At 45.1% G+C, this 18,752-nt stretch overlaps 1 protein-coding gene across 1 annotated transcript in view; it reads left to right on the forward strand.

Annotated features, from left to right (window-relative positions):
- The window catches only part of ttbk1a (tau tubulin kinase 1a), a gene marked incomplete at its 3' end in the record, with an annotated part of 108,313 nt that overhangs the window by 15,079 nt on the left and 74,482 nt on the right, over positions 1-18,752 (forward strand). The window contains exons 3-6 of the mRNA XM_083634949.1: positions 10,035-10,182; positions 14,596-14,669; positions 16,214-16,354; positions 17,990-18,094. Of these exons, the coding sequence (XP_083491075.1) occupies positions 10,035-10,182; positions 14,596-14,669; positions 16,214-16,354; positions 17,990-18,094 (468 nt within the window). The remainder of the gene's footprint in view (positions 1-10,034; positions 10,183-14,595; positions 14,670-16,213; positions 16,355-17,989; positions 18,095-18,752) is intronic.

Raw genomic sequence — 18,752 nt, forward strand, 5'->3', positions numbered from 1 at the left:
ACTTCTGCTCTCACTCAAAATGTCAAAATATACAGGCGTCTGGGTAGTGTAGCGGTAGATTCCGTGCCTACCAACGCGAGGGGCGCAGGTTCGCATCCTCGTGTTACCTCCGGCTTGGTCGGGCGTCCATACAGGCACGATTGGCTGGTGTCTGCAGGAGGGAAGCCGGGTTGAGGGTATTTGTCCTGGTCGCTACACTAGCGCCTCCTCTGATTGGTCGGGGCACCTGTTCGGTGCAGAAGGGAACTGGTGGGAATAGCGTGATCCTCCCATGTGCTACGTCCTGCCGGTGAAGCTCACTGCTGTCAGGTGAAAAGAATCGCAACTGCGCATGTGTCGGAGGAAGCATGGTGCTAGTCTACGGCTCTCGCCAGATCGGCAGAGGGTGGAGCAGCGACCGGGGCAGCAAGGGGAAATTGGCCAAGTACAAGAAAATGGGTGACAGTGCAGTTAGTGCAGTTGGTGGTGAGTTACATCGTTTGTGACACTGCAGTTAGTGGTGAGTTACATCCTTTGTGACAGTGCAGTTAGTGGCGAGTGACATCCTTTGTGACAGTGCAGTTAGTGGTGAGTTACATCCTTTGTGACACTGCAGTTAGTGGTGAGTTACATCCTTTGTTTCAGTACAGTTAGTAGTGTGTTACATCGTTTGTGACAGTGCAGTTAGTGGTGAGTTACATCCTTTGTGACAGTGCAGTTAGTGGTGAGTTACATCCTTTGTGACACTGCAGTTAGTGGCGAGTTACATCCTTTGTGACAGTGCAGTTAGTGGTGAGTTACATCCTTTGTGACACTGCAGTTAGTGGTGAGTTACATCCTTTGTTTCAGTGCAGTTAGTGGTGAGTTACATCCTTTGTGACACTGCAGTTAGTGGTGAGTTACATCCTTTGTGACACTGCAGTTAGTGGTGAGTTACATCCTTTGTGACACTGCAGTTAGTGGTGAGTTACATTGTTTGTGATACTGCAGTTAGTGGTGAGTTACATCGTTTGTGATACTGCAGTTAGTGGTGAGTTAGGGCTGGGCGATATGGCCTCTAAAGAATATCGCGATGTTTTTCGGCTATATCGCGATACACAATATATATCTCGATATTTTTGAAATCTCTCATAAATGCTCAATTTAACCCTTCAGGGTTCATACACATTTTGACCAATGGATTTCCATGACTTTTCCATAAGTTCTTAACCTGTATTTTATGCACACCTGGGGTAAAAAAGAAGAAGAAAGAAAGGGCAGATGTAGTGAGCAAAGATGGATGATTTAATATTCCATAGCTCTGACCTAAGCAAATCTGACATCACTATTGTGATATAATATGATTGTTTTAGTAAAGTGTATCACTCAATAGTCAATACAAAAAATAATGGCTTTTATAGAACCGAAAGCCTAGCTGCTTAGTCTGCAGATAAAACATAAAAGGCAATTTAGACTCGTATTGGCATGATGGCAACATATAAGCTGTCTGAATTTTGCATTAGGGCCAGTTCTATAGGGAGGCATGGAAAGCCTCACTATACGCCGTCATATCTGTGTCGTTTCACTTTTGACTGAAAAATGATGCCTCTAGATTAAAGAAAAGACAATGAGTGAGTTGAGTGAGCCAATGTGATGTTGACTTTTATGAAACGCCCAGGGTGTGTGTCTCCAAAAGCAACTAACGCTAACGTTACATGCAAGCTAACGTAGCTACGTTAGCTTCACGTTACCTTGCATGTAACGTTAGCGGTTGCTTTTGGAGACACAAACCCTGGACGTTTCATTTTGAGTAATGCATGAGGTTCTCTATGGTTTACGCCAGCTCTGGGAGTATGAAGTGCTTTAAATGCGGGGATTTTGGTCACAAGCTTGTAGACCGCTGCCTGCTGAACTACTAGGTAGCCACAACCAGTTAGCCACCACACAACAGCTAACGTTAACGCCAAACAAATCCGCAGCCTCCTCCTCACGTTTGGTTTAGCGTAACGCCAGCTCAGACTTTCCCCTAATCTCAGAAACCTTGCGGAACATGTATTGCAAATTGCAATAGTGGTTGTTTTGTTATAATTTGAAACAGTCAGCCACACTGTCTGGAGGCGGCCATGTTTCGCCACTCTGCTTGCGTTGGTTGCTGGGACGGGTGTGTGACGCGGTTTGACGCGTTTGACGTATCCATGTGATTCCCCCTCCCTTTTGAGTGTGACTTGAGCTCTCCCTTGAGAGGGAGAGCTGACAAGAGGAAACGTGAAGCGAGTCATGCCGGCGGCTTAAGTTATAAACAATGCGTGACAATTACTCGAATGTTCGCGATATAGTCATTTCTACATCTCACGTGGCACAAGCCGCGATACATCGAGTATATTCTATATATCGCCCAGCCCTATGGTGAGTTACATCCTTTGTGACACTGCAGTTAGTGGTGAGTTACATCATTTGCCACAGTGCAGTTAGTGGTGAGTTGCGTCCTTTGTTTCAGTGCAGTTAGTGGTGAGTTACATCCTTTGTGACACTGCAGTTAGTGGTGAGTTACATCCTTTGTGACAGTGCAGTTAGTGGCGAAATACATCTTTGTGACAGTGGAGTTAGTGGTGAGTTACATCCTTTGCTTCAGTGCAGTTAGTGGTGAGTTACATCCTTTGTGACACTGCAGTTAGTGGTGAGTTACATCGTTTGTGATACTGCAGTTAGTGGTGAGTTACATCCCTTGTGACACTGCAGTTAATGGTGAGTTACATCCTTTGTGACACTGCAGTTAGTGGTGAGTTACATAATTTGCCACAGTGCAGTTAGTGGTGAGTTGCATCCTTTGTTTCAGTGCAGTTAGTGGTGAGTTACATCCTTTGTTTCAGTGCAGTTAGTAGTGAGTTACATCCTTTGTGACACTGCAGTTAGTGGTGAGTTACATCCTTTGTGATACTGGTTAGTGGTGAGTTACATCCTTTGTGACAGTGCTGTTAGTGGTGAGTTACATCCTTTGTGACACTGCAGTTAGTGGTGAGTTACATCCTTTGTGACACTGCAGTTAGTGGTGAGTTACACCATTTGCCACAGTGTAGTTAGTGGTGAGTTACATCCTTTGTGACACTGCAGTTAGTGGTGAGTTACATCCTTTGTGACACTGCAGTTAGTGGTGAGTTACATCCTTTGCGACAGTGCAGTTAGTGGTGAGTTACATCCTTTGCTTCAGTGCAGTTAGTGGTGAGTTACATCATTTGTGACACTGCAGTTAGTGGTGAGTTACATTGTTTGTGATACTGCAGTTAGTGGTGAGTTACATCCTTTGTGACACTGCAGTTAGTAGTGAGTTACATCCTTTGTGACACTGCAGTTAGTGGTGAGTTACATCATTTGCCACAGTGCAGTTAGTGGTGAGTTGCGGCCTTTTGTTTCAGTGCAGTTAGTGGTGAGTTACATCCTTTGTTTCAGTGCAGTTAGTAGTGAGTTACATCCTTTGTGACACTGCAGTTAGTGGTGAGTTACATCCTTTGTGATACTGGTTAGTGGTGAGTTACATCCTTTGTGACAGTGCTGTTAGTGGTGAGTTACATCCTTTGTGACACTGCAGTTAGTGGTGAGTTACATCCTTTGTGACACTGCAGTTAGTGGTGAGTTACACCATTTGCCACAGTGCAGTTAGTGGTGAGTTACATCCTTTGTGACACTGCAGTTAGTGGTGAGTTACATAATTTGCCACAGTGCAGTTAGTGGTGAGTTACATCCTTTGTGACAGTGCAGTTAGTGAGTTACATCCTTTGTGACAGTGCTGTTAATGGTGAGTTACATCCTTTGTGGCACTGCAGTTAGTGGTGAGTTACATCCTTTGTGACACTGCAGTTAATGGTGAGTTACATCCTTTGTGGCACTGCAGTTAGTGGTGAGTTACATCCTTTGTGACACTGCAGTTAGTGGTGAGTTACATCCTTTGTGATACTGGTTAGTGGTGAGTTACATCCTTTGTGACAGTGCTGTTAGTGGTGAGTTACATCCTTTGTGATACTGCAGTTAGTGGTGAGTTACATCCTTTGTGATACTGCAGTTAGTGGTGAGTTACACCATTTGCCACAGTGCAGTTAGTGGTGAGTTACATCCTTTGTGACAGTGCAGTTAGTGAGTTACATCCTTTGTGACAGTGCTGTTAGTGGTGAGTTACATCCTTTGTGACACTGCAGTTAATGGTGAGTTACATCCTTTGTGACACTGCAGTTAGTGGTGAGTTACATCCTTTGTGACACTGCAGTTAGTGGTGAGTTACATCCTTTGCGAGTGCTTTGTGAATCACTTTTGTCTTATCATCATTTTTGTCTTATTTGCACAGGTTTAGCGTGTGCAAAAGCCACTCAATCCTTTAGGCTACATCTTCACTAAGCCGTTTTCAAAGACCCCGTATAGTTGAAGCCTTCCCAGTCTACACTAGAGCAGGCTCCGAGCAGTCTCCGTCCTATATTAGCTCATGCGAGACGCCCGCAATACGATGCTTTATATACACTGGGCATGCGGAGTCCACAACGAGAGGGCAGCAACTACGCCTACGTTCAAGTCGAAGAAAAGAAGAAGAAGAAGAAGAAGCAGCAAACTGTCAGAAAACAGCGTTACCTTTATGATCTTTTAATAATGTTAGTATACACATAACTGTAGGCTATAGATCCCCGTTATGAGGCCAGTTTATCAAAAAATAACGCCTATTTCGAAATCTGACTTTTGAGGGCAGGGGATCCAGCCAGCACATTGACCATGCTAGCTGATGGAAGCTCAGAGCTGCTCGCTTCATCAACATATAATAAAGATTCATATTCATCTCAGTGGCCTGGACACATTTACGTCCGTGATACCGGCGAGATGGTCTGTGCGGTTCTGTGGTGATTAGCTCATGTCTTTGTAGCATTATGATTATGATTTAATTAATTATGGAAGATATATGTTGGTTTAACAGATGCAAATTATTTCTTACATAGCCTCCATGTAAAGTGACGCTATAGACAGACCAATTGGGCTCTATAACATTATGTAACGTGACGATCACATTTCAATAAATATAGTTTTTGCAGATTTGTTTCATGCTCTTCTGTATTGGACATTAAGCTGATACACACTTGTCTTGAGATAATTCCACCAAGCTCAGTTAAGAATATCGCAAGCTAATGTGTCATTGGAAAACATTTATCGATAGAGTGTAACACTTAACACAATCACATGTGTAGTCACTTTTTCACAGCAATAGCCTACTGTAGGCTACAGTCCAGCCCACCATGGTATGGGAAAGCAACTGTTGTTTGAATTATATTGAAATATATGTTATGGTGTAGTCTATGTAATGTATGCCGAATTTATACAGATATCACCATATTTCATTTCAATAAATATAAAGTATTGATTTGAAGCAGGCTGCTGGTCGGTTGTTTCGGGCCGTCGTCATATCCTCTGGTCCAATCTTCGGTTCGTGTCATAGTTCGTGTTCACTCGACATCAACAATCTTTATCACATCTGATCATTTTATCCAACCTGCCTCTGACAACTAATGGGCTCCTTCTGCGATCATATTGTGATACATTCAGGTAGCCTACATGATTTACCGAAGTACATAGCACAATAACAACAAGGCTATTTGTTGGCAATGTTTATTGACAAAAGCATTAAAGGTCCCATTCCGTGCAAAAGCTGTTTTTACTTGTAAATGCATATATACTGCCTGTCAGCCCTCCCTGTAATGAGTGGTCACACGCTCAGAACTGCCACAGTTGGATTTGTCCCTATCCAGCGTCCCCCTGCAGTCTCCTCCAAGCCACACCCCCAAACGCTTCGTTTGCCCAGAGAGGAATCTGGAGAGAATATCGACGTCACTAGCTTCCTCCTGCATACTGCGCGGGTCCCTCTCACACAAGCTACCTGCACCATTTAGTCTATAGCCACAAAATTAACACTTCTAGCTGGAGCGACGCCAACTGTACGTGATCCAGCAACTGCAGAGGTGCATTCGGTAAGTCTAGGCATTTTGAGATGTCCTCTTTAGCGTATTACCGTTAAGTTAACGATAACTCGCAACCTAGCGTGCTGGTCCACAGACGCTAATCTGATTGGCCGCTGGGAGCCTGGGGCGGGCTCTCCCTCAGCGGCCAATGGGAACTGTTAGTTCTGAATATATTATAGAAACAGGCCGTTCTTGGGAAGCGACCAGATGAGGAAGTGAGAACTCCGTCACAACAAACGGGTTTGCTATATTTTCGACAGATTAATCCAGAATAATGTTTTATGGACCAGAGACACACGTTTTTAAGAGGTTACAGCTGCACGAATTGGGACCTTTAAAACAAGCAAATAACAATATAATTCTCCGGTCACTGGCAGATAGATCACTGGCAGATAGATGCGTACAAATAGTTCAAAACAAATCTCTCAAAGTCTCAAAACTGTTGACATTTGACTTGTGTTATATCTGATGTTGAAACAACTGATTATCAGCAGTATTAACCTGCACAGTAGCCTAACAGGTTAACGTTATAATCTCAAGAGAGATTGAGTAGGCTACAGTAAATAAACCATACACATGAGAATTACCGTTAACGTTACAGCATTTAATAACGTTCATTTTCCACAAATCCTGTTCCTCTGTTGTGTCCCCATCACTCGATGGTCATCATTCCCTTGAATAAACAAACGACACGTGTTATTAATCAATGGGCGTTTGTTTACCCAACACAATGCTGTGCAGCATGCAATAACGTTTTTAAAACATTAACACGTAACTTCTGCTTCTCTAGAATGTTAGTCCTCATGTAATATTTGACAAATGGACATGTCATGCTTGCAATTACGTTAGCTAAAGATTACCTCAATTTTGTGGAAGGTGACGTCAAACCGCAGGAGGCCGGGGCAGGCTGGTGACGCGAGGTCTGGAGATAATATCGACAAACTACTGGCTTTTTCTTTATGCTAAAAAGTTACCTGGTCGTTCTGTTTTGTGGGCAGTAGGCTACAGGAGTGTAACAGCTAGCTGTAGCAACAGAGCAGTGTGCGTCGCCACAAAAAGTGCGTCACCAGTGCGACACACTTTCTTCTTCTGTTGTTTGTAGGCGGGTCACCGACAGCTTCAAGCTGCTTACCGCCACCTGCTGTACAAGTAGGTTAGTTGCATCGTTTCAACAATCTATCTCCATTCGCATTCGAAGACGGAGTCTGATGACGAAGACGGGCTGAGCCCGTCTTCGTCTTTAAGACGGCTTTAACACTCCAAACAATAGAGGTAGTGTGGATAATAAGTGCAAACGAAGTGCAATACGGCCTAGTGTAGATATGGCCTTAGGGGGCCTTTACACGAGGACAGTTTCTGGAAGAAACAACACAATAGCGTTTCCTTCACACCTTCTCCCTGTTTACATGAGCGCTGTTGAATTTTTAAAACGCCGTAATGTACATGCCAGGTCGCTAGGTGGCAGTGTGATCACCTTATTCTTTGCCCATACAAGGACGCTTCTGCATGACGTCATTTCGTAATCGTCTTTCCGGTTTTAAACACAGAAGTAGAGTATGCCTACCGCAGTCATTTAGACTTGCCAAAAAGCTGTTTTCAAGCAAAAAAAAAAAAAAAAACAGTTTTAAAGTTTTAATATTTGTCGGGTGAGAACGTAACATATATGTGACCAGTTTATCAGAATAACGCCTATTGGAAATCTTTAACGAGCAGCGAGGAGTGTGCTATCTGTCAAACCCTACTGTAGTTAGGCTACTGGCAGTGAGAAAACACTGTCGACGTGCTTTTGTAACTAACGTTAAATGCCGACTGGGTACAGCCATCGGCTCCTCGCAGCAGTAACGTTATGAACATGTAACTGAAGTTGAAACAAACATTAAATCCAGCTGTAAAAAGCGCAAGCAGAAAGAGATAAAATTGCCCAAGCACTGAAGGAGTCTGTCTGTCAAGGAAAGTACTCCCGCCCACTGAAATCTCTGGGCGGTCAGTCCAGCCTGACAGATTCTGCGAACACAGAATGTGAGAGCACGTGATCAGGATGATAGATCATGTGATCAGGATGTGAGGTCACATGATCAGGATGAGACCAGGAGGTCACATGATCAGGACGACACCAGGAGGTCACGTGATCAGGATTATACAGTACCAGGCTATATGAAACTGTTCACTTCCAGTAAGACAAATAAAAACATGGCTGCTGTGTGTCTCCTCAACCCTGATGTCTTGATAGCTTGTGTGTTCATGAACTGTCAACACCACACACTACTCACCTGTCTCTGCCTCTGCAAACAAACACAATCACACAGAAACATGTTTCAGGGACTGTTGGTCTCTGTGATGGAAATCTGACTTTTGGGTTCGGGTTTCAGAAAGAGATTCACCTATACATTGCTTTACATGCAGTTGATTCGTCTGCATCATTGCCATAATAATAATAATAATAATAACAATAATAATAAGGCAGTGGTGGCCTAAAGGTTAGAGAAGTGAGCTTGTGACCGGAAGGTCATCGGTTCAATCCCTGGGAGTGGCAGGATAAATCTGGGTGGGGAAAGTGAAGGCCCTTAACCCCAACCGCTCCAGTGGAACTGCTCAGCGGAGCTGATCAGTGGCCAGCAGATCAGATTGTGGTTGTACTGGTCAGCTTCCAGGTGTGAATGTGTGTGTGAGTGTGAACAGGGTGCTCCTGAAAAAGAGAGCATTGCTCTCAGAGCATTGCTCTCAGTGACACAAGGTAAAAAAAAATGTCCTTGTGAAATAGCCCTTTAATTGCCTCCCATGTGCTGTGGCCAGGCTTCACTTTCCTGAAATAAGAACGTGCGTAACACAGACGCGGACGCATGGCCGGTCTGTCGCAGCCAATCAGAGGGCAGCAGATGTGAAGCTGCAGGCTGTTTGCACTTGGCTCAGCCAATCAGAGGGCAGCAGATCCCTGCATGCGAAGCTGGAGGCTGTTTGCACTTGGCTGGGCAATTTGTGTTCTCCGCTCAGATGCTGTGGTTCCAGGCCACAGAGCCACATGTGCATGCATTATATATGAAGAGTGATATCACTATTTCGAGGGCATGCTTTGGCAATTTGTGCACGAAATAATAAAATGAGAGCTGGAATTGCATATCGCAACACAACATAAATATTTTGTCTCCCAATGGATGCAGCCTCTGCTGTCTTTCCACGATTTGGAAATCAGTTCTAATCAATGTTCTCTACTTTTGACTACCATAATTCTTTGCTCACATGCCTCACTTAAGAAACCAGTGGTTACAGTTAGTTCAGTTTCTCACAGAGGTCACAGGGTTCACATCACTGAATTCAGCATTCATTTGAGCATCCATCACCTGTAAGGCCACAGGTCAACAGTCTACCTGTCAGTGACCTTTTGTCCCCACATAAAGCCTGCAGGTCTCTGAGGTCTTCTGACTGAAGGGTTCTGGTCTGGAACAGCGTACCACGATGGATGGGACAATATATCCAAATGCAGTATATCACATTACAAAATGTGACAAATTGTTGTCTCAGGAACATAAATGGTGATATCAGCTCCATGTTATTCTGCTGTACTGTAGTAATCACTAATGTCCGATAGACTTCTATAGAACTCCCACAACGTGCAGGGTAGTTCAACAGACATCTATAGAAGTCCCACAGCGTCTGAAATCGTCGCCACGGGAGTGGAGCGAATGCATGTATACATTTTGCCTTCAATGGCAGAGTTTGATTCCCAGTGTTTACAAGTACATTTAAACCATAAGCCATAAAAACTAAATCTGATTTAACCATGACCAATCCATTTCTCCAACCTTAACCAAGTTGTTTTAGTTCCCTAACCATAACGTAACAAAAGTTGTTGGCTACGGTCTGATGGTGACGAAAAGGGTGGTGTTGAAAAATGAGGAAAAAGGGGTATCCAGTGCGTTAAAAAGTGACACCAAGAGGTCTTGACCAAACATTTGATGAGTTGGGACTTGGGATACTGGCTTTGAAAGGTGCTTCATGAATCAAAATGCCCTCTGACCTACTGGGCTCCATCAGCTCTGTGCTCAGCTAAAAACCCCAGATTAACCCTGTGTGTGTCCGTCCTGCTTCCAGCTGAAGAAGATCGGTGGTGGGGGGTTCGGGGAGATCTACGAGGCCCTGGACCTCCTGACCCGTGAGAACGTGGCGCTGAAGGTGGAGTCGGCCCAGCAGCCCAAACAGGTGCTGAAGATGGAGGTGGCCGTGCTCAAGAAGCTTCAGGGTGAGTATGAGTCCTGCACTGCATTCTGGGTAATCTCTCAAGTAGGGCTGGCTATTGGCAAGGACCTCACGATACGATATGAATCACGATACATTGCAATACTCTACATAATTTACTAAAAATAAAACAAATAGAGCTTAAAATGCAACTTGCTGTGTACCACATAATATGTACATCACATTATATTGATATTTCGCTGACGACGCACAGTTGCACGATGGCGCCTTGGTGGGTGGAAAATTGTCTCCAGCCATTAAAAAAAAGGGAAATCCAAGTCTCTCGTAAACAACAGCAGAGAAAGCTGGACCATTTTCCTCTCTGGTTCCTTTTATTTATTTTATTTGCTATAAAGGATTTAATTGCATCTGAATCATTTTGAATCCCTTATCTACAGTGGCAGAGAGAGGTTTATTAATTTGACAACACATGCGCTGCAAATAGGCAAATAGACAGGCAGACAGGTGGGCAGAGAGACAGGCAGGCAGGCAGACAGGCAGAGAGACACGCGGGCAGGCAGAGAGACAGACAGGCAGGCAGAGAGACAGACAGGCAGGCAGAGAGACACGCGGGCAGGCAGAGAGACAGAGAGACAGGCAGGCGGGTAGTAGGGGTGGGAATCGCTGAGTAGCTCACGATACGATATCGTCACGATACTTGGCCCTCGATAACGATATTATCACGATACAGCGATACTGCGATAATCGATATATTGGAAGACGATACATCATGATACCTGTGTAACTGAAGAGAAAAAAATACCCCTAAAAGGCAAGAAGCAGGTATTATGTATTTATTAGCAGAATTGACATGAAGGTCCCTATCGTTGCATCGGCGCTGTTTCTAGGCCGAACGCCTGGCGCAGCTCAAATCAGTGGGCGTGGACCAGCGCACTTGATATCGTCGTGCTGGCGCTAGACGCAGCCTCAACCATTACAACCACGCCTTTTAAGCGTAAAATTATGCACCGTGATGCTCATTGGATAACTGCAATAAACGAATCGCACGCTTGCCTTTTTAGCTCCAATTCCAGTGATCCCGCAAAACCAGACGAAAGCCAAACGCTCTGCCCCCCCCCCCCCCTCCCTTCATCCAGTCTGTCTGTCTGCATTATAGGCTATTATTCCATATTATTATGCTTCTCAAACCAATCTAACTGCAGTTTCAATACTGCAAGCATGTAAATACGCTACACTATAGCAAGATCAAAGTGAAAATAATGTTCTAAACGCATCAGCTAGAAAAATATAGCCTATTAGATTGGTGAAAGTTTGTCCAGAAAGATATCATTTTCTCTCGCCTGCTGCAGGAAGGATGATGCACATAAATATAGCCTACATTATGTAAAGTCATTGCATAAATGTGTTTTTATTGTAAAACTAAATGTGGAGTAGGGCCAAGTTATTGGAGCGGACATCACAGTATAGCAGATGACAGTAGAAGCTTCCGAAGCGCGTTCCGCTGTCACTTATCTAAATCACGTTAAATCGACAAGGGATATTTATAGCCCCAGTAGGACATATATGTTTCACATAGGGTGGTGTTTTCATTTCGATGTTTTATTTGGTCCAATATTGAAATGTTCTACAATTGGAGGTTGTCTTACCATTACACATTATTTAGATCCTCCCAATATAGGTTTTCGGCTCATTTGGTTGCTATTTAGTAGCGAAATGGAGAAACACAATGCATCTTGGGACATTCACATTACAGTGAAGTTACAGCTTATTTTTTCTATGGGACTCTGAGCGAGGGAGTCAGAGACAGTCGGTATTGTGCCTGTCAGACTGAGGAGAGAGGGAGAGAGGTGACACAGAGAAGGGTGAAAGAGGAGAGAGCCAGAGGGGAGGGAGAGAGCCAGAGGGGAGCGCTCCAAGCAACTGGCCCACACTGAATAGGCCTGCTTTTCAAAGGCGCAAGGCGCTAAATTAACGCCAGGTCAGAAGATAGCAGTACGCCGGTATTTAGCGCCGACACGCCCACTTTGGCCCATTCTGGGACTGCGCCACGCCCATTCGGCCTAAAGCGCATTTGGCAGCCTAAAGCCATATTGATATCGTCCCAAAACAGGCGCAAGGCACGTTTTTTTGCGTTTAAGGCCCGTTTTAGCGCCGAAGGCTTGTGGGAGAATAGGGCCCGAACTCTCTGAGTTCACTCACTCACTCATACCATTTTCGATACCACGGAGGAAAAGTTACACATTAAGTCTTTTTATTATTATTATTAAAACAAGAAAACCTATATATAACCTACCTACCTATATAATTTCTAAAAGTAGATATTAATGATCAAACATTTCCATTCATGTAGCCTACAGTATTTATGTTTTTGTTTCAACTACAAACATAAATAAACGTCAACTTGAAACTATGTTTCAACTACCACACACAGCATAATATTTTAGCCTGTTTATTTATTTAAACATATCGATACTTGGTGCCAGTGTATCGATAACGTATCGCAAGTGGAAATATCGCGATACCATGAGTATCAAGGATTCAAGGATTCAAGATTTATTAAGTGTCCCAAAAGGGCAAATTGGATTGCAGGAAGCGTAGTACGAAGTACATGCATAAAAACAAATAAGACAAAAAAAACATTGTAAAAGCAGTCTAGAGCAGCAGTTTAAAGTGCAACACAATAGTTAAAGTGCAAATGACAACAGTAGCAACGATCTAAAGTGCACAGTAGAGATATAAAGTGCATAGTAGCAAAGTGCAGTTCACTCACAGCAGCACATTTATATCACAAGAAAGAGCTACAATGTATCATTGTATTAAAGCACAAGAGAAAAAACCTCAGTCCAGACCAAAGGGCAGACAAAGTATATAATACAGATATACTGTATTGTACCCCTAAGAATAAATAAAGATAAAAGAATAAAAGAATAAAAGGATAAAATAAATAAATAACAGCAACGGCAGATGGGGAGACATTACATTTGTACCCCAGCAGCGTTCAACGCTCTGATAGAGACAGGCACAAAGGAATTTCTGTACCTGTTCTTTTTAACTATCGATATTTTGTCCCACCCCTAGCGGGCAGACAGGCAGAGAGACAGGCAGGCAGGCAGGCAGGCAGGCAGAGAGACAGGCGGGCAGGCAGAGAGACAGGCAGGCAGGCAGAGAGACAGGCAGACAGGCAGAGAGACAGGCAGGCGGGCAGACAGGCAGAGAGACAGGCAGGCAGGCAGAGAGACAGGCAGGCAGGCAGGCAGAGAGACAGACAGGCAGGCAGAGAGACAGGCAGGTGGGCAGACAGGCAGAGACAGGCAGGCAGGCAGAGAGACAGGCAGGCAGGCAGAGAGACAGGCAGGCGGGCAGGCAGGCAGAGAGACAGGCAGAGAGACAGGCAGACAGGCAGAGAGACAGGCAGGCAGGCAGAGAGACAGGCAGGCGGGCAGGCAGGCAGAGAGACAGGCAGGCAGGTAGAGAGACTGGCAGAGAGACAGGCAGAGAGACAGGCGGGCAGGCAGATGGAGAGACAGGCGGGCACGCAGACAGGCAGAGAGACAGACAGACAGGCAGAGAGAGAGGCAGACAGGCAGAGAGACAGGCGGGCAGGCAGATGGAGAGACAGGTGGGCACGCAGACAGGCAGAGAGACAGGCAGGCAGGCAGACAGAGAGACAGGCAGGCAGACAGAGAGACAGGCAGGCAAGCAGACAGAGAGACAGGCAGAGAGACAGGCAGAGAGACAGACAGACAGACAGACAGACAGGCAGAGAGACAGAGAGACAGGCAGGCAGAGAGACAGGCAGACAGACAGGCAGTGAGACAGGCAGACAGGCAGGCAGAGAGACAGGCAGACAGGCAGGCAGTGAGACAGGCAGACAGGCAGGCAGAGAGACAGGCAGACAGGCAGGCAGTGAGACAGGGGGTAAATCTTTTTTTTTTCCCCTGGAGCTTCCCTTTCCTCTGCAGAAAGTACTGATGGGTAGGTGGCAGCAAAAAAACGGAAGTTCGATGATATTCGACCAATCACGACACGTAAAAAAAAACAAGGCAGGTGATTGGAGAAACCACCTGTGATTGGTGAAGTCCAAACGGGGTTTGTCAAAATAAATAAATGACCACTGACGCTAGAGCCAGGGTGTCGAAAAATCACAGGTGTGGAAGAGACAATATAGATCTAAAATCGTTGAACGTATCTTAAGGTGAGTGTTTACTGTTTGGCTCTCCAGTTTGTAAGGATCAGAAACATCTGGATTAGGCAAGAACAACAAAACATCATCTGCATAGAATGCAATCTTTTGATTATAAGCATCTGTTTCTAATACAAATTATTTTGCATTGATCTAACCACACCCACATGAATGTAGAGTGAATGTTACCTGTCTCATGCTACAGGCAGGACCCTCTACTGATCCTGTCCTCTTCTTCTTCTTGTCCTTTTCCTTCTTCTTCTCCTCTTCCAGGTAAAAACCATGTCTGTAAGTTTATCGGCTGTGGGAGAAACGACAAATTCAACTACGTGGTCATGCAGCTTCAGGTGAGTCTGCTGCTCACTGCTGCTGGATTAACAGTTAAAATTTAAGATTTGCTAGATTTGGCCAATTCGTTTTTTAACTCATTGAGTGCCAGCCACTTTTGCAGAACGGACTCAGTGCCAGAGTTTCAGAGCGTTTTCAGTGATTTCTCGAGGCCCACAGAATATTGTGTGATGTAAACACCGAACACGCACAAAGAACAAGCTGACTCTATTGTATCATCAGCAAAAAAAAGTTTATTGATACCATTTTCCGTTCTTTAGTTATGAGCCGGAGAAGATAGGTTGTTTTGAGCAAAAACATGCGTCTCAAATTAGAAGCTGAGTTATTCCGCCTTTTGTGAAATGAAGCATTTCAAGCACATTCACTGAGTCTGAAGATAATATTTTCTGATGTAGTGACGTGGTGTAGTTGTGTGGTGCCCTGCGTGCCCCACCCCCCTCTCCCCCCCCCTCAGCTGCAAACTCCTCCCCACACTAACACATAGCCTAACACGCACCCAGTCTATTTTCGGAGTGCTCCATTTTTGTGCGCCGGCTCCCAGCGCGACTGCCATAAAGCCAAACCGGACTGCTTACAATGGTTTGGCCCTTCGGCGTCGGGTGCTGCTTTTCTGGCGGCTAATCGTGTGCAGAAACTATGCCGCAGAGACAGAGAGGCTCAGTTGTGGGTGCGGATTGACTGCTGTTCGCAGCCAACGTTAACTCCAGCCAGAGCAATCTATATGGCTCTGGCTGCAGCATGAGCGGTTTCTCTTTCATCACGGGGCTTTTTCCTGCTGTTTTCCGGACCTTTCTCTAATCTGGAGAGCACTGTCGCCACCTAATGAGTCCGTAAAATAGGTTATACACCTTCAATAGCTACAATATTTGTACAGGAGATGCAGGAGGCTTTGATCCACGTCCCACCGCATTTGACGTCGATCGACGTCTTTGGCACTCTACGTCACTATTTACTTTGACGTCCTTGGCACTCAATGAGTTAATCATGTTGTTGTTGTTGTTGTTGTTGTTGTTGTTGTTGTTGTTGTTGTTGTTGTTGTTAGCATTAGCCTTATTATTATTGTCCTCTCCAGTGTTGTCGTCATTTCGGGGTTTCAGATTCTGACTGGATCCTTTTTTTCTACCGATGGCGTAAACGAATGGAATTTTTGGATCCTGTTGGCCAACCATTCTGTTTTTAGTAGAAATTAGGTATTAGATGAAGAAATTAGACATGACATATTTAGATTTTTTGATAAGACATATTTTGTTAGCAACCATTGCACGGATGTTGTTGCATTATCCTTATTTCCAAACAGAAAGAGTCAATAATAGTGTTGGACGCAGTTAAAGGCTTTAACATCATTTTAAACGTCTGCATGAGACCAAAAGGGTCTCATATTTGGGCTGAAAGATGATACCACACACTTGAGAGGAGAATTAATGAGTGTTATGTAATGCAGTGTGTCTTGCTGTGTGCATGTGTGTGCGTGTGTGTGTGTGTGTGTGTGTGTGTGTGCGTGCGTGCGTGCATGCGTGCGTGCGTGTGTGTTTGTGTGACTCAGGGCCGTAACCTGGCCGACCTGAGGCGGAGTCAGCCCAGAGGAACCTTCACCATGAGCACCACCCTGCGGCTAGGCAAGCAGATCCTGGAGAGCATCGAGGCGATCCACTCTGTGGGCTTCCTGCACCGAGACATCAAGCCAGTACGATGCAACTCATCATTATTATCATTGATTCATCTGTTGAATATATTCTCGGTTAATCCATTAGTTGTTTAGTCTATAATATATTTAAGTTTGGTCAATAGGTTTAAAGCAGTGAAGTCTTTTGATTTGAGTGTTAAAGGAGAATTCCAGTTTCACAACCTGGACCTTATTTTCAGCTTGGTTTATGTCAGGGGTTTTGTGTGAGACTGAGCCTCCCCTCAGAGAACATATAGACAGCTGCGTCTCCCCAACCCCCCACATCCCCACACCCACCCCCATTATTATTGCCATTATTATTAACAACTATTATTGTTGTATGCTCCACTTGGGCATAACAACTAGTTCTGAAAATGATGTAAACATCTTTATCCTATATTCTTTAAGATTTTAAATCTTCTTTATCCTTCTTTTTTCAAATATCTTCTTTTAAACATTTTATATATCTTTATTCACTCTGAAGGACTTTTAATCAGGTTTTTTTACACATCTTAACATACCCTCCGTGCAGTGTATCGAGTGCAATTGTTGCGTTCTCTGCATGTTCACCCTCTATGCGCAGACAGACAGTTCCCCCCAGCCCCATACATCTTGTCAAATTTGTCTGAAATAGCTCCCCAACAGATACAAACATATTATCATATGTGTTTGATGTAGATACAAAGAACAGCAATCGGATTTGTGAAACACGCATTTAAAAAATATCGTGATTTCCTTCTTCCTGGTTTCTCCTCTGACAGCCTGCTGAACTCACCTCAACAGAGGCAGCCAGACTGCGGGCGCACTGCCTCCGGCTGAAGCCCTAGTTTTGCGGATCCGCGAGTGCACCAGGGTCCGCCGCGGTCCGTGTGACGTAAATTCCATCATCAGAGGGTGTGCGCGCAGGCTCTCTGCGGACAACCGTGTAGGCTACTTCTGTGACCGCGCGGACATGTCGGGTGGAGGCTGTGCATTTTCTTCTCTCTGATTTTTCCGCGTCACGTCGCACCTCCCCTGGAGTTGGCTCGCACCCCCCAAGGGAGGCGCGCCTCACACTTTTAAAACCGCTCATTTATGTTATCCTGGTCACCCAGAATCTACATTTCTGAAAATGATTCAGTATAGCGCTAGAACACACTGCGCTACAGCCTGGAACAGAGGCACGTGCTATCCGTGCATCCTGTAAATAGTTTATTTTCTGCCACGCACCGGCTCATATTCTTATTATATCATAGAGACAATGAGAAAACGAACGCTGTATGTCGCTTGATCGATTGCAGCTGAACTCTCAACTATCAGCTGATGTGAGACTCTCACTGGACTTGGTTACACAGGATGTGGAAAGCAGGCTGAGAGAGCTAAATAGAGCGGCTCACATTTATGCCAATATCATATAATAAGGATATGAGCCGCTGCATGGCAGAAAATAGCTATTTACACAACGTAAATGCATGGATAGCACATGGTGGCCTCTGTTCCAGGCCGTTGCTCCGCGCGGCACTCCAGGTCCTAAAAAAAAACGGAATACTCCTTTTGAAGCAGTGAAGTCTTATGATGATTTGAGTGTTAAAGCAGTGAAGTCAACGTGATGGTTTGAGTGTTAAAGCAGTGGAGCGGAGCTGATTGGCTGAAGTCTTGTTGTGTTTGTTCCTGCAGTCGAACTTTGCGATGGGCCGGCTTCCCTCCACCTACAGGAAGTGCTACATGCTGGACTTCGGCCTGGCCCGGCAGTACACCAACACCACCGGAGAGGTCCGGCCGGTAAGACAGGAGGCTCACAGGGCCACAGTGAGAGCCAGGGGTGGGGTTTCTCCTCAGCAGCACAGAGGAACCAGAAGCTCGTTAAAACCATCCTGATAACATGATCTCACATTCTGTTTCCCTCTACCTACCAGTCTGGACCCCAAGCAGTCCACAGTGATTTCCGTGGGCGGGACTATTTGCCTTGACAGACAACTCCTTTAGCCAATCAGTGCCACCACATCCAATCCAAATCCAGTCAGGAGAACGGCGAAAACGTCTTTTCCACCGAGAAACTCGGCTGGTGCATACTTTTGTTTTTGTTTAATTGTTGTTATTGAGTCTTTTTCTGCAATAACTGCACTTATGGCTGTGTTTACTTGAACATTAACGTTGCTGCTCGTTGCTTCGGCCAGCGGCATCCCTGATTGGCCGGGTTAACATAGTCAACTATGTGGCAGGTCCCGGATTGGCTGGTGGAAATCCCTGGGGGCGGGCTTGAGGCCAGACAGATCCCCAGAATGAGACAGAATGTGAGGTCACACACACAGAGACATACAGGCAGAGAGAGAGAGACATACAGGCAGACACAGACAGGCAGAGAGAGAGAGAGACATACAGGCAGAGAAAGAAACAGACAGGCAGACCCAGACAGGCAGAGAGAGAGAGACATACAGGC

The sequence above is a fragment of the Poromitra crassiceps genome, assembly GCF_964638095.1.
Source record: "Poromitra crassiceps genome assembly, chromosome: 4".
Taxonomy (NCBI): domain Eukaryota; kingdom Metazoa; phylum Chordata; class Actinopteri; order Beryciformes; family Melamphaidae; genus Poromitra; species Poromitra crassiceps.